At 28.4% G+C, this 15,540-nt stretch overlaps 1 protein-coding gene across 1 annotated transcript; it reads left to right on the top strand.

Annotated features, from left to right (window-relative positions):
• The first annotated feature begins 260 nt into the window (after positions 1-260).
• Positions 261-15,201, top strand: LOC129958653 (DDB1- and CUL4-associated factor 4-like). Its single transcript, XM_056071261.1, has 2 exons — positions 261-1,478; positions 8,762-15,201. The coding sequence occupies exons 1-2, from the start codon at positions 516-518 to the stop codon at positions 9,038-9,040; spliced, it is 1,242 nt and encodes a 413-aa protein (XP_055927236.1). The 5' UTR covers positions 261-515; the 3' UTR covers positions 9,041-15,201.
• Positions 15,202-15,540: the final 339 nt, after the last annotated feature.

A 15,540-nucleotide genomic window follows, 5' to 3' on the forward strand; every position in this document is an offset into this window, starting at 1 on the left:
TACTGCATTTAATTACGTTTTCAAAACCCTTATAAATAATATTATATCTATTTAATAAAATTTGACGTTACATTTGAACAATGCCTATTTCATGTTGACTTAAAAAATCTCCGTTTTCCCAAAATACTTGAAAATCGCTATACCTCCTCCCTATGAGAAGATATTGGTACTGGTCTAGAGGATAGTCCCTTGGCGCATAATCTTCTGAGCAGGCCCTGGATGCATCAACATCCCACGCACTGTAACCGGGTATTCCGCATCGAGCTTGTTTTCAAAAACATATGTTGCTGGAGGTTTCTTCGAAGTCTAGAAGTCGAGAGTTTTATTAAAAAGAAAGCTATTTTGCTCTATATTTCGTCTCATTTCTCCCTAGAGACGTTTCGTAAAAGTAATTTCGGTTGATGTATTTGTATTCATGGTATTAAATACCATTGGTTTTGAACATGAAGAGCGCGATGATGTTTTGAGATTACGCCGCTAGCGAGCTAGTATATGTCTCAAATCTGACTGTCGCTATGAAGAGAACGCACGGAGATTATGAAATTCCAGGTTTTTATGTGGAGCCACAAACGGGGAGATACTTTCAAGTACCTATTAATGGCTCCCCGCTACCAAGTTTGTTTAATGGAGCCCGTGTTGAACCCGCTTCGGCGGACTTTAACATACGCAGGAGAAAAATCATATATGAACCTAAACGTCCCAGATTTAACAGTATTGTAAATTGCATTAATAGTAATCAGATGGGATCTATTGATACGCTTACTTATCAGCAGGAAGTTTCAGCATTAAGAATGGAGAATTGGCACTTGGGAAGTCAATATGTTTACCCCTTTGGAAACAGTGACATTGAAATTCGTTTATTAAAAGGAGGTATGAAATATTTGTATGGGCACTGGTCATCATCTTCGAATGCAACCTTTTTTTATGCATTTGATGATTTTAGAAGTTTAGAAGCCCCTGCATGTGTGTCTCATCATTATCAAATTGCTTACATTTCCCCTCAAATCGTTGTGGCTGATATGTGTGAAGCTTACTCACATCGTTTGTCCATATTGTATGTTGGTAATGATTTTAACTCTGGGCTTGGAACAGCACGACTTACTTGGCGTCGAGAGTTGAGTGAGAATGTTACTGAGGGATCTCGACATTTTTATGTCAATAGTGCAGTTTGGTGTTGTTGTAGTAATAGATTTACAGGGCTTTTTGCTCTTGGTATAGAAAATGGGATTTATATACATAACTATGACACCCATTTATATACAAAACCATTCAAAGGACAGGTGCTTGGTATACATTATAAGAAAACAGGCGATATTATATATGCTGGTGTAAACCATGGTAAGCTAATTACGGTAGACACACGAGTTCGTAATCCTGTTTGCAAGACTAAACTGAATGATTATGCTCTAACTGAACTTTCTTTACTCGAAGATGAAAACTACATGATTTGTGGTGGACTTGGCAACTTTTTGGCTCAGGTAATGAAATTTATTTTTTCTGTGACATTTTTGTAACTAACAAATATTTAAAGGATATAAATTATTTCCTAAATGTGGTATTTAGAAATGAAGCGGGAAACAGTAATATTTATTTTGATTTTTTTAATAGTTTTCTATTTTAGTAGATAGAGATATAAAATATCTGGATATTAATTTTTATGGATAATACCCAATAATAATAATTTACCTAAATAAAAATCTAAAATAAGTATTTGCCTAGATATATTTTTCAATTATATCTATTCATATAAAATATCTGCATTAACGTGTAATATGAATTCAAAATTTATATATGCATATAATAAGGTAAATAAATTTTATTTTTATGAAAACGAAAAAATTTTAATCGGAAAAACATACAAAATACTACGTCATGCATCATAAAAAAAAATACTAATTTTAAATATTGGTAATAAGTAATATTGTGTTTGTTGTTGATTTTTTTATAAAAGGAGTTATTTTAACTAAATTTAAGAGATGTCGAGTTTGATTTAAAAATTGAGAATTGATAATTAAGACTAAAATAAAAGATAAGCTAAGATATAAACATTAATCTGAATTGGATTTAGATGCTTCATTCAAATTCAGAATATAAATTTCAGATGAATTGCACAAATTTTATATTTCTATATTATCTGTTTTATTTATGTTGTCATTGTCATTTAGATTGAGAATATGAATTCTAGATGAATTGCACAAATTGAATGTTTCTGTGTTATCTGCTTCATTTGTAAAAAATTGTACATTTTCTTTTTCATTGTTTTCTTTTGCAGTATTTTCTTCATTCATTTAATCTGTTTTTTTTTTTTTTTCCCTTTTATTCTATCTCATCATAGTGTAGACATTTCCAGTTATATGATACATATAGCTGATGATAGATTAGATACTCTTTCAGAAGTCAAGCGATTTCTTTTTAGTTGTGAATCCAACTGAGACTGCTGAAAGTTCTTTCGGTTGCAGCAAATGTAAGATACTAAAAAAAGATGCAAAGGCACTTTAGCTATAATGCAAATTCCTCCATCATAATAGTGATTTTGCTTATCTTTTTTCCTTGTAATATTTTTCCATCCCACAGATTATCTTTTTTGCTGTAAAGAATAAGATCTGTGTTAAGCTGGAGAATATTGAATTTTGTTTGTTGCTCAGTTTCATAAATGAAAATTAACTCATTAGCAGTTTAGATAGTTTCAAATTACCTATTTGCATCATTAAATTTAAAAATCTCTTTCAAGATAAATTGAACCAATACTAATTTTTTCCCTTTCCTTTGTCAACAAATAGCTTTTCTTCAATTTTTGGTAAAAAAGAGATTAGAAATTCTTTTAACAAGTTGTTGCCTGATTTGTTAAATTCCCAACTGTCTTAAACCTTTTGTGGATAATTGGACTGAAGGCATATGAACAACTTTATTACTAGTTCAAAAATTCAAAACCTTATTTTGTAAGCAAATCTTTAATTTTTTTTTATATGATGACATTTCAAGTCGGAGGATTAGTAGGATTTATTAATTGCCAGTGTTTGTAATAAAAACTTATTAACTTGTAGGCTGTGGAAACATTGTTAATAATTTTTCCTAGATTTTATTGGGTATTTCAATGAAATGGCAGCATTCTTTGTAGTTGCATTTTTTTTTGTATTATAATTAAAAATTTAATTTAAAATTATTTTATTATGTGTGTGTGTGTATATATATATATATATATATATATATATATGTTTGAAATAAAAAAAATCACATGTCCATATATCCTTGATGTGTGCCTCTTCTCACAGAATAAATGCAAAATATTATATGGTATATGTCTGCCCCCCCCCCTCAAAAAATATTTACCAACTGGGTATTTACCAATTCCACATCACTGCTTCTGAAAATTCTTCTCTACATTGAAGATGATTAGCCTGTTCTAAAAAATGTTGCCACAAATTAATTTATTTTTATAAATTTTTTTTGTATATGTTTTAACAACAGCATTAAAAAATTCAATGTAATATTTTGACTTTCCTACTCTTTCTAATATGTGCCTTTAACTGTCTGTAAAAATATAAAGATTGCATCTAACTGCAAACAAAATATGTTTAAAGGACAAAACATGGCAATGTTTCCTTTTTTAAGCCAATACTTTACAAGACACAATCTTTTTATTTATAGATTGCTTTTTTTATATATTTCTGAATTAACGTTTCTTTAGAGTTTTTAAAAAAAATTTATCCCTACAATATTATTAATTATATTAAGTTCTGTCTGAAATAAAATCTGCAGTTCAAAATAAAATATGCTAATTAAAAAATTGACAAATAAATCTATGTCAGGATATAAAATCAATCTTAAAAAGTCATTTATGTATTGATGTTGTTTTTGACATTTGGTTTATTCACTTTTTCATGTGTCCATCAACTTCTAAATTTCTACTGCTTATATATACATACTGTAGAATCTATGTATTAATTATCAAGGATGTATGCATACACCTTTGGATAGACTTTACAAAATAGTTCTCTATATTTTGTTGCTAGCCATATATATAACTATGTTGATTATTATGGAATGAGAACCAGGAGGGAGAAGTTCAACTGCAAGAGTGACAATTAAGATATATCATGCAGGTTCAGATGGCACTGTGAGTCAAATTGTACCACAGAAATTAAGGATTAAAGAATTGGATTGCCTTGTATTTTTCTATACCATTTTCTCTGTTTAATTTGATTTAAATTTCTTTCTACTTAATTTGTTTTTTATGTAGCAAATGTAAAATTTAAAAAAATAATCTTACTTCATTTGAGCAAACAAAAATATCATTTATTCATTTGAAAATTATTTCATGAATTTATCATTTTATTTGTTGATTTCTTTTCTTCTGAAGAAATGTTCCTTGATATTTTTCTCTATTGTGTGGAATTACATTAAAATACTATTAAAAAGATTACTATACCTCATCTTTGTAAAATCGGAGAAACAAAGAAAATCTTCACAAAAAAAAAATGCTTATATAACTATCAAATTATGCATTTTTGCATACAATGTATGTGAGTAATAAATCCTTTTGCTAAACTGAGCTATTTTATTCTCTTGAGACCCTACTTCCATTTTTAATGGACATTTTTCATTTACAGGAAAGCAGTTTTTATTTAGAGTCCTTAAATCCCACTATCCAGTGCTATTGGATACTCCTAGGTTGCCATTTATGCCAAAAAAAAAAAAAAAAGTTTCTGGTATTGAAAAATCAGTGCTTTCTATGTTGATTACTGGCTGAAAAAAAGTCTACTGAAAATTTAAATATTTTGTGGATTTCTTATATCTGTTTTGAATTTAAATCACTTGGATTAATTCTTAATGCTTAAAATTACACCATTTATTTATTTATTATTTTTTGAATAATTTATTTTTGTTCATGTCCTACAGAATGGATATTATGTCTTCATTAGTTAATTTTATTGTAACAGTTTTATGCTTTTTGAAACACTTATTTTTGTTAAATATAAATAATTGTTTACTATTCTCTTTAAATTTGGACAAAGTTTCATTAGAAATATTTGGAAATTAGCAATATTTGGATGTACGGAAGGATGCTGTTCAAATTTTAAAAGCTATTATGAATGCTCCTGTAACCGTGTAAATCTGCATGAGTTCCTGTAAAATCTGTTTTTAAAAAAAATTGGGAATGCATTTTTCCAAATAAATAGTTTAAAAATGCTATAAGATAGTCAAATTATGTGAGGATAAAAAGTAGACAAGCTATGGAATGCGAGATCTATGTCATACATAGTAAAGAAAGAATGTCTTTTGTTTCCTCACTGTAAAGGTTTTACAGTTGAATTAACAGACAATTTCTTTCACAGGAATATGTGGTGTAAAATAGTTTATCCAAGGAAAACCAAATCCTGGAAGACTAGCAAATTTGGTTTTAGTTGCCCAAAATGGTTTAATAGATTTTAGAGTCTGCCATTGAAAAAAATTTGTTGCTTTTGTTGGAAAATACCAATAATCATGGAGTAGGTGGTACAGCTGTTATAAACTTAATAGATTCGTTACGAGGGAAAAGATTTTTACATTAAAGGATAAATTAAGGGGGAAAAAAACAAAACAAAAAAACACGAAATGGTTGCCACAGGGACCATAATGAAATGTTCCTAAAGCTGACCATCTAACAGCTGAAATAATTATGTTTAAAATGGCTCGAGATTTAATGTGAATTCATCTGTATAATAATATATATATATTATAAAATGGAATGATAAAAAAAATCATCCATGTTATTGGATTCTTTCAAATTCTGGGTACAAGCAAAAGATAAATGGCAGTGATGATCGATGAAAAACACCAAGTACATTAAAGTTTCAGGACCTATTAAAAGAATACAATAAAAATTCAGAACTAAAAAGTGGACTGTGAAAACAATATTATTATTTTTATCAACCGTAGTATTGTAAATATATAGATCTTGATAAGAGATGTTGCAAAAATCATTTTTGGTGGTAAATTTAAACAGTTTTTAGATTTTAAAATTACAATTACAGAGCTACTAAAAGAAATCCTTGATTCTAGTGAATATGAGACAGAGACTACAAATTCAAGTTCTCAAAGATGAAAAAATTATAGATTAAGTGTAGAAAGTACCCTGAAGAACAAATGTTGACTGATTCTTGGTCCCAAAATGTTGGATATGAAAGATTCTGTTTGATACAAAAATAAGGGATGAATTAAGAAAACACGAATAATGTGTGGAAAATGTAACATATTTTTATTTGCCAAGAATAATTGTTTTGTTGCGACACATTTATAATTTTTTTCATGACAATAATTTCGTCAAAAATTTTATTTTTAATCCAGTTTTCTTGCTTTTTTACTTTAATTATGTTTTCTCAAACCATTGTAAAACAAGATACAGAGTAATCCCCCACCCCACCCTTTCATTTTTTTTTTCTTTGAAAAAATAGGTTTGAATTTATTTTTATTTGTGAAAAGTAAATTCAAGCCGTAAAATTTCTTTATAATGTATACACAATATACAACGTTTTTTATTGCAGTAATTATGCCATTCATATTTTAAAAATTATTCATTTTATGAGAATAAGACTTAATATTCATTCAAATAGACATGCTAAAAAACCAAAATTTTAAAAAAAATGACTTGAAAAGTGATTATATATAGTATTATATAATCTTATCAAAAGTATATCATTTTTTGTGAAAATTGTACCATTGGGTTTCAAGTGGCTCTGCTGGAATTATGTTCAAATCGATTTTCTTTTTTCTCATCATATTATAAGCTAGCATTGCATTCCAAACAAATTATTGCTTTATTGTGGTAGTTTGAGCTTTTCACAAAGGTTTGTGAGCATACAGGTGCTTTATTTTGCACTGTTTTATTTGTAATCCTGTTTTAGATAAAACATGTTTCCTTAATTCACTGTCTTTTCCGTAGTGTTGTTACCTTTTGAAATATTTTATTTCTCATTACTTTCCAGTATCTTCTATCAATATACCAACTGATTTTGCTGAATCATGACAATTTTTGATTAAATGTAATAATTTTGTGCAAATTTAATAAGTTTATGTGAACTTATGTTTATCTATGCTCTGAAATTGTAAATAATATCAATCAATATTTTACAAAAATTGCTTTAAATTTTTGTTTACTTATGAGTGATAAACAGCTTTAATATTTTGTTAGTTAATGAGAAGAGTGTTACATGTTATACAATATAAGTACTTTTAAACTTTAAGAATGCAGTGCAAAAGTCATACTTTCCTTTTATTCCAATTAAACGCAATCTATAATTAAGTTGTTTACCATTCACAATGGGAAAACTGATTATACTATTTCGATTTATCTCTAAGGATTTTAATATGAATATTGTTCTCATTTTCTGGCATTTTTGTTCATTGTGATGTGAAATGATGCACATTATGCTTAATTTATGATGTCAGCATATATAGTTACAAACATGAAAAGTAGCAATGATGAAGTAAAATTTTTATTATTAGGTTCGCTTGATGGAGCAAAATAAAGATAATGAACTCTTGGCGTGTTTAGGTGGAAAACTACAAAAAATCATTAATGGATAAATTCAAATTTTAAGGATTTCATTTTGTTTCTCTTATAAATCAGTCTTAATTTATTTAGTAATTTAAAATTTCGCATTTGTAATAAAATTAATCAAAAATTATTTCTAGCATGTTTTGATTAAGAAAAAGTGTTTAATTAAGTTGGAAATGTATTAACATAATTCTGTGTTTATACAAAGCATTTTACCATCCTGAATCAAATGCTTACATTCTTCTCATATGTAATAGGAATTTAATTATTTGTTTCATAAAAAAAATAAGATTATAAGTAAATAATAACGAGATAATCTGAATGTAACCAAACCTTTTATAAAACTATTAATCTTTTCTTTACATGTGGCAAGTATCATTATCCTGAAGTCTCCTACTGATAATCTGTGCTCGTTTTTGTCTCTCCTTTTTCTACTTTCGTTATTGGCGTTGCAATAGATTAGTGCTATCAGAAATTCAATTATTCTGTTTATTTCTAACTTCACTTTAATATATTCCCATGTTACCTTTGTATGACCTCAGAGAAAGAAAAACCATTGGTGGTTAGATTCAATTCCACTCTCTTGACATGGAGGATTTTTGTCTCAATCATATATGTTCGTTTTATTATTGCTAATATTATTAATAATATGTAATTTGATTGCATTTGCTAACTAAAAACGCTTTTGAGGAATCGATGATCTACTCTAAAAAATAAAATCCGAGATTCTTCTTACTGATTCAAAATACACCATGTTGACAAAATAATTTTTATTAAAAAATAATCTACAATTGGTACACTTGTCATAGCAGCGATGTAGAGTACCTGTTGTATATTCTTTTGTGATTTAATATGATAAATATAACCTTCATCGGAAATGAAAATTTTTGTGAATTTGGCTGATCAAAGTGCCACACACTCTGACCGAATAATTGTCAAGAGAGGCACCAAAATTTTAAACTGTGGCGAATAATGGGGAGGTATAAATGCCCTCCAACTGGCCTTAAATAGTGGCATAAAAACAAAATGTTAAGACATTTTTGACATTTTTTAAAACCAGTTATGGTGAGAAGCGTGAAAATTCAATATATCTGTGATTTATTCAACTTAGTTGTTGAAGACTATCTGGAGTGAAAAATCTGTCATTGTTACTAAATACAAAACATGTTTTGATTCATTTTACTTCCTTTCCCATTGTTTGAATGTTTCTTTCTCACTTTTTAGGTTGATTTGAGAATGCAGCGCAAGACTGTTACTTACCTTGGAGAACTTCGCAACACTTTGAAAAACCCTATCAGTTTCAATGAAACTCATAATATTCTCTGTTCAACTGGGAGTGACTCTGTCACTCGACTTTGGAGTCTGAGAGGAGGAAGGCCATTGAAGACTTTCCCACCACCATTTCCAGGACATGAAAGTCGAGCTTGGTTGACGGGTGGTGCATCATCAAAATTGGGCCTATATGTTGTTTCTAAACATATGACATACCTTCATGAATGTTAAAAGATGCCACTTATACATTTTTATTTGTCTGTATGTATTATTGATGATAAATTTATTCAAATGTTTACCATAAGCTTCAGTGTATAATGGTCCCTTCAGAGTCTATTGATGGTGCTTTACTATTATATGCATACAAACATATTTTTTATATATAAATTCACCGGAAATACAGGTTTTATGTGTTACAATATTTACAACACATGCTAAACAATTTTTAAAAAAAATTTATAATCAATATCAACTTGTTGAAAGTGCAGGGAAATTTACCAATTCATCATTACACTGAATTAAATAATTTTGAAATGTGATATTGATGTATATGAAAGTAACTGATACATTTTAATCGTATGCAATTAAGAGCACAATATACCAATATGATGTGTAAAAGATCATTATATTTAAAATGGAACCTATGAAACTTCTTTATGGGCCTTTTAATTGCATAAAAGATTTATTACATTATTTACCTGTGTTGTGGCCATTTGTAGTTTTCTAAATACCATCAAATCATATTGTTATTAACTGTAGATAAAAGTATTCAAAATATATTCTTCAGTCATAAGACTTTTTTTAACTGAATTGCCATCCCAAGAATAGGATTATATATATTAATTTTGGAACTTCAAAAGTGTGGGGGGGGGGGAGTAGGATTGCCAAAATGCATATTTTTAAAAAAACTCAGTTACAGAATACCTAGTGTGGGGAAACACTTTATCAAAAACGCACAATTTAGTTAAATTGTTAAAAGAATTCTTTTCTTCACAGCGTTTTCAATAATATTATTTTAGTTTTCGACATTTTCATTTTTATCTTGTCAAATAATATATTTTAAGGAGTTTCTGTGTTTTCATTTTACATTTATTACATTTTATTATATCCCCAAATAGATTAAAACAATGAGTATGGAAAATATCAAATTTAGAAGTAAAACGTCGTCTATCTAGACGTTTAAATTTCATCAAGGGAAACAACAACAACCAGTTCATATTCTACTAAAATTATTCAACTAAGTAGTGTTGGAATAATTTGCTTTATCACCTCCCTTTATTAATTTTAGGACAATTTGAAGTGTTCTTTGTCCGTAATTCTTTTTGCAGCATATTCATTGCCATGATAGATGTCTTTGACTGTTTCATTAAAGTAATTTAATCCATATTATTTTAAACCCAATTTTTTAAAAAAAAAATTTCCAAAGCATGTTCTTTTTCTATTCCGAATTCTAGTGAAAAAAATCATCAAGAAAACCCTTATTTGTAATAATTTTTTGTTAAAATTGTAAAATGTTATGCTTATTTGTACATTAATTGATTAATCATTAGTCATCGATTTATTTTCATATTTTTTCCTTTGGATATGTGCATTTGATGTTGGGCAACGTAGTTAGCTAAAAATGAAGTTTCAAAATTTTTAACTCATAATTAAGTTTGCAAAGGAGAAAGCTTGAGAAGCTGAGCTCTGTGGTTTATTTGAATGCTGATAATTTCCAATTTTAGGAATCCTCCTTAAGATCAACTGCGAAGAGAGCCGTGTTCTACTGTCTCAAGTCAAACTTAAAAATGTCAATTAAAAAATGTTTTATTTTTTTAGCTTGCATTTTGCAAACCTGTGTAATCACTTTTGCACATGTTCTGGGTACAAAGTAATAGACTGACTTGGTAGATTTCCTACTGACACTTTTGCATATAGTTTGAATATAAAGTAAAGTTGACTAAATGAATTGTAGTTTTTTGATTATTCATTCAAATATAAAGGAAAATAGCTCTATCTAAAATAGTTTTCTTACATGTACTTTTATAATTAAATTTTAAAAAGAGATTGTGGCTGATTATTTTTTAGAAAAAGGAAATTAGTATTTAATTTATTAATGATTAGGCATGTCTTTGAAACGTATGTGAATAAAAGTAGTTACCCCTCTTTTAATTGAATTTCTTAAATCGCATATGCCATATTCCTTCAATGATCTCATTTCTCCGGTGGCTCATTTTTCATAAAATTATTACTGACTTTCTTTAAATATGCACCTTTTCATTTAAAGATGGATAACTGTTGAACATTATTCAGTCTCATTAATTGCATTTAAAAAATAAGACAAATACAGCTGTTCATAGAGAAATTACTTGAATTTTAGTTGTCTTTCTGATTTCACAGCATTTAATGCTTTAAAAAATTTCGGATCTTAAAATTTTTGCAGTACAAAACTCCTAAATTCAAATGTGTTTAAATTTTGTGATTTCTTTTTCCCTCCATCAATTTTTTTAAAAAAAAATTCTTTGTAAAATTGTGGCTAATAAAATGCTATTTAATTTTGTTATATTATAATATATATAATTTTGTTATATTGTAATTTGCTGAAATTCTTGGAATTATAGAAATGTGATTGTTTTTTGTTTGTTTGTTACCAAAGGCAAGAGAGATTTAAGTAGTTTAGCAAAAACGTATCTCATGGTTTTTTTTTTTTTTTTTTTTTTTTTTAGTTGAAGGATTTAAAATTGAGTTTCCTTTCTTACAAATCATGCTGCCTCCTGCCCTTTTTTGGATCTAGATTTTTTTTTTTTTTTTTTTTGTAATAGTCTTTTTTGCAATATCCCTTTGCCTAAAGCCTACAGCAGGCTTAGGATAAGATCTTAGATCTTGGTGTTGTGCAGTTCGTGATTCGTGTTTAAAGCCAGCAAAAGAGTTATTTAGCTATAAGCTGGTTGCACTTCCCATGATTAATCTGGCAATGATAATATAGTCGTTTTCTTGTAGCAGTTTTTAAGGGCATCGATTGTTAGCCGGTTGCAGATTTTGGCAACATAAAGCCACAGGTGCTAGATAGTTTTAAGGCCCCTCGCATACATTCGCCGATGACGTAGCACTATTTGGATAGCTGTTGAATAGATTTTGAGCGCTCCCCGCCTCACAGAAAATTCTCGAGGCGATGTCTGTGCGAAAAACATCACTGTTTTTATCTATCCCAACTTATCAATGCATAGCAAGGATCTTGAAGGGCTAACAATTTTTATAAGGATGGATTTCCTCAGTTCATACTTAGAGAAAATACATGGAAGATTTGTGTAGTTTTGTATATTTTTCGTGTATACATGTAGTGTAGTATTTGTATTAATGTCTTTAACAATGTGATTGATGTATCACCAAACAAACAAGTTCGATGATGGAATATATGGATATTTTTCCGTAATTTCCATCCAGTGTTTGATTATCCTTGCCCTTATCAAGAGCTGTTATGTGACAAATGAAAAAAATTACATTCATACAGGGTTTAGAAAAAAGATGGCTATATTGAAATAGTTCTGATGTTTGCAAACATTAGTCAGTAAAATGAAATACAAGATGCTTGAAAGACAAATTATAATTTTGTCTGAAACTGGTGGTGCCCATGCACTGACCAGAAAAATACCTCTTATGTCCACACTCATACTTGTCATTGATTATAGACGCAATCATTTTGACTGTGTACGATGGATGTTCCTCAGATCATTAAATTTATCTTAGCATTTTTAGAAAGACATTAAATAGTGCCAATTTCTTTAAAAATCTAATCATCATTTTATGTTACTTTACAACTGATTTAATTTCCAAGGAGATTGATATTCAGTGAATCAGTATTTCAGACTGTTCCTTTAAATTTAAAAGTTATTTCGCATTTTTTTTTATTTGATTGCCTCTTATATCAATAAAAGAAATTTGCAATTTCTTTGTCAGTGGCGTCTCTTCGATTAGGGCTGCAGAGATGCAGTAATCTCTGAAATAATTTAAAAGTTTGCTTTTTCAGCATTAACCCAATTTTATTAGCTTTGCATGTTGGCAGTTTGGTAGAAAATGAAAAGTAATAAAATTATTGACAGAAGATAAAGAAAATGAATCAATAAGTAGATGATGCACAAGTTGAGCTAGTCTCAGAACAGTTAGAGAAAATATCTAAATTTCCTCACTATGCATTAGTGGAAGACAAAAACCAAAAGTATCTCCCAGAGTTTGATGGTGATTCGGCTGCTCTGATCGCGATTTTAGTTTCGCTTTTGTGTTATTCCTACGGAATTCGTTTTCTTTTGTTAGACGCCTTTCATCGAAAAAAGGCACGTCAATAATTTTCTAAAAATAACGCACTATTATAAATTTAGGTTATTTAGAGATAAAATTGTTTTAAAAAAAAATTATTTTCATGTGAACACTGTTGCTTCTGAACATGCAGCACTGTTTGCTCCTGAATTGAAGAGATGCCACTGCTCTATGTATCTTTTCTTTTTAATTTGAGCTCGCCGTTTGATGAGTGGTATCCTGATATGTAGGAGGACATATTTGTGTCAATTAGCTGTCAAATAAATGTGTTGATGTGTATAATTATATAAGATATGTGTACTTCTGTAAAATTCACATTTTAGAATAATGATGTTCACAGATTTAATGTTGATGTTTTAGAAATATATGTTTGTGTAATAATGTGAATTTAATATATAATTTTGTGAGGTATCGAATTTGTCTGGATACATTTTACATTAAGACTGTAAAATTCCAGAACATTTATTAAGGTGGGAGAATTAAGGTGGGAAAAAAAAACTTTTTGTGAATAAAAAAAGATGGAAAGGCAATTGACTACTTTTGTGCCTGCTATTAGGAGAGAGAAGTGAAAGTGACTTTTGTGGCATTTCTATTCATGAAAGAGAAAAGTGAAAATGATTAACATAAAAGCGACTTTTATGGCATTTCTATTCACGGACTTTGTATATTTCAGGATACTCTTTGTGATCCTTATTAAGTCAGAGATATCTGTTTTAAAATTTTGTTTGTGCATGCTAATTTATTGTAATAATTAATGTATTACTGTTGAAAGGTGAAGTAAAGTATTTTATTCATCTGTTACATTTTAAAAGAATCCAAAAGTCAAATTTTCTTCATGAAAGCTTTGTATTCAGAAATTGAATTAAAACTGTAAGCATTTCTATTGCTTGCAATTATGTTGATTCATACTGATATTAGACATGTCAACTGCTTCTAGTCAATTTTATTTTCATGCCTAGCATCATAAAAAAAGAATGTGATGTCATAGTGTATGATAATATGTCGTTATACGATATACTCTGTTACATTTTTAATGTCGCATGAATTAACTGCATTGCTTAACTTTGTTTCCTTATTAGGTTAAGCAGTATTATGCTTTGTTGGATTGTAATTTGATTTTATATAATAACAATATGAAAGTGATAGCTTAGTTTTTATATTTGTATTTCTTCTGATTTTAACAATGAGATATTCCTTTTTCATATTTGTTCCTTCATACAGCATTGTCATTTTTTTTGTCACAATTTTTTATGAAATGTGTTGATTATCTTATTTTAAATAATCACTGTCCTTTTAATATTTGTATTTAATTGCTTGTGTTATTTTAAATTCTTTTAGTCATATGATCAAATACTCAAAGTGAAATTATGTTTGTTTTGCAATAGTATGGTATAATTAAAAAGTTGTTGAAATGTACATGATGAGTTATTATAAATAACTTACAAACATTTTAAATCTCACTATTTATTAAGTAAAATATTGCTGATTAAGTCATATGTCTTGTCTTGAGTCATGTGTCTTCTTTGTCTTGAATTTATGATATTGATTTTTCAGAACCAATATATTCCTGCATGATGCCATGAAGCAGGTGATTATGACTTTAAAACTGTTCAGCTGTATGATACTTTATTTCATTTCACATTTCTGGTCATATATTCATTCATATTCTTACTAGTTGTTATGAAGTAGAGGATTATAACTACTTTAATATAAAAACTCAGTGTTATTACATGTTATTTATTCTCATATTTTTAAGTAGTATCATTCATGTATTTATGTATTATTTTGCTACCATTTATGAATGTACATTTCTCTGAAATATTCAACAGATGTGCAATATTTTATCATTCAGTTAAACATCATACTATTTCATTCTCAAATAAATGTACTTATCCAGTTATTATGTCTCATATATGAATGTTTTTCTGTACTTCTACATTATGCATTTAATAGAATATATATTAGTATTGAATAGCATGCATGTGCATTTAGATGCTTATTTCATTTAAGTCACATTTTCTTTTCTGAAATTCATTTAAAAACTGACTGTGTGAGCATGTATAACTTCTGTTGTATTTTTTCATTTTGAGAAGAAATAAATGTATTCCACACTGCTTTGTTGATACTTTTTACATCAACCCTTTCTAGGGCCATGGGAAGTATGCTTTCCACCAAATTTATCAATCTTTGTATGAATTTGTGTAGGTTGGCATCAGTTCTGACAAATTTTTTTAGAAAGACAGAAACTTAGATGCTTCAGTCCTCTATGTCACACAAAATGATGTTTTGATTTGTTAATTAATTAATCAAATTAAATTTATATAATAAGCTAAATGAACCCCTTTTCTTATTCTAATTTCAAGCCTAAAGATATTTTAACATAATATGACTAGAAAAAAAAATGGCCCTTTAAAAGGTTAAGATATAATTACACATGA

The sequence above is a fragment of the Argiope bruennichi genome, chromosome X1 (assembly GCF_947563725.1).
Source record: "Argiope bruennichi chromosome X1, qqArgBrue1.1, whole genome shotgun sequence".
Taxonomy (NCBI): Eukaryota; Metazoa; Arthropoda; class Arachnida; order Araneae; family Araneidae; genus Argiope; species Argiope bruennichi.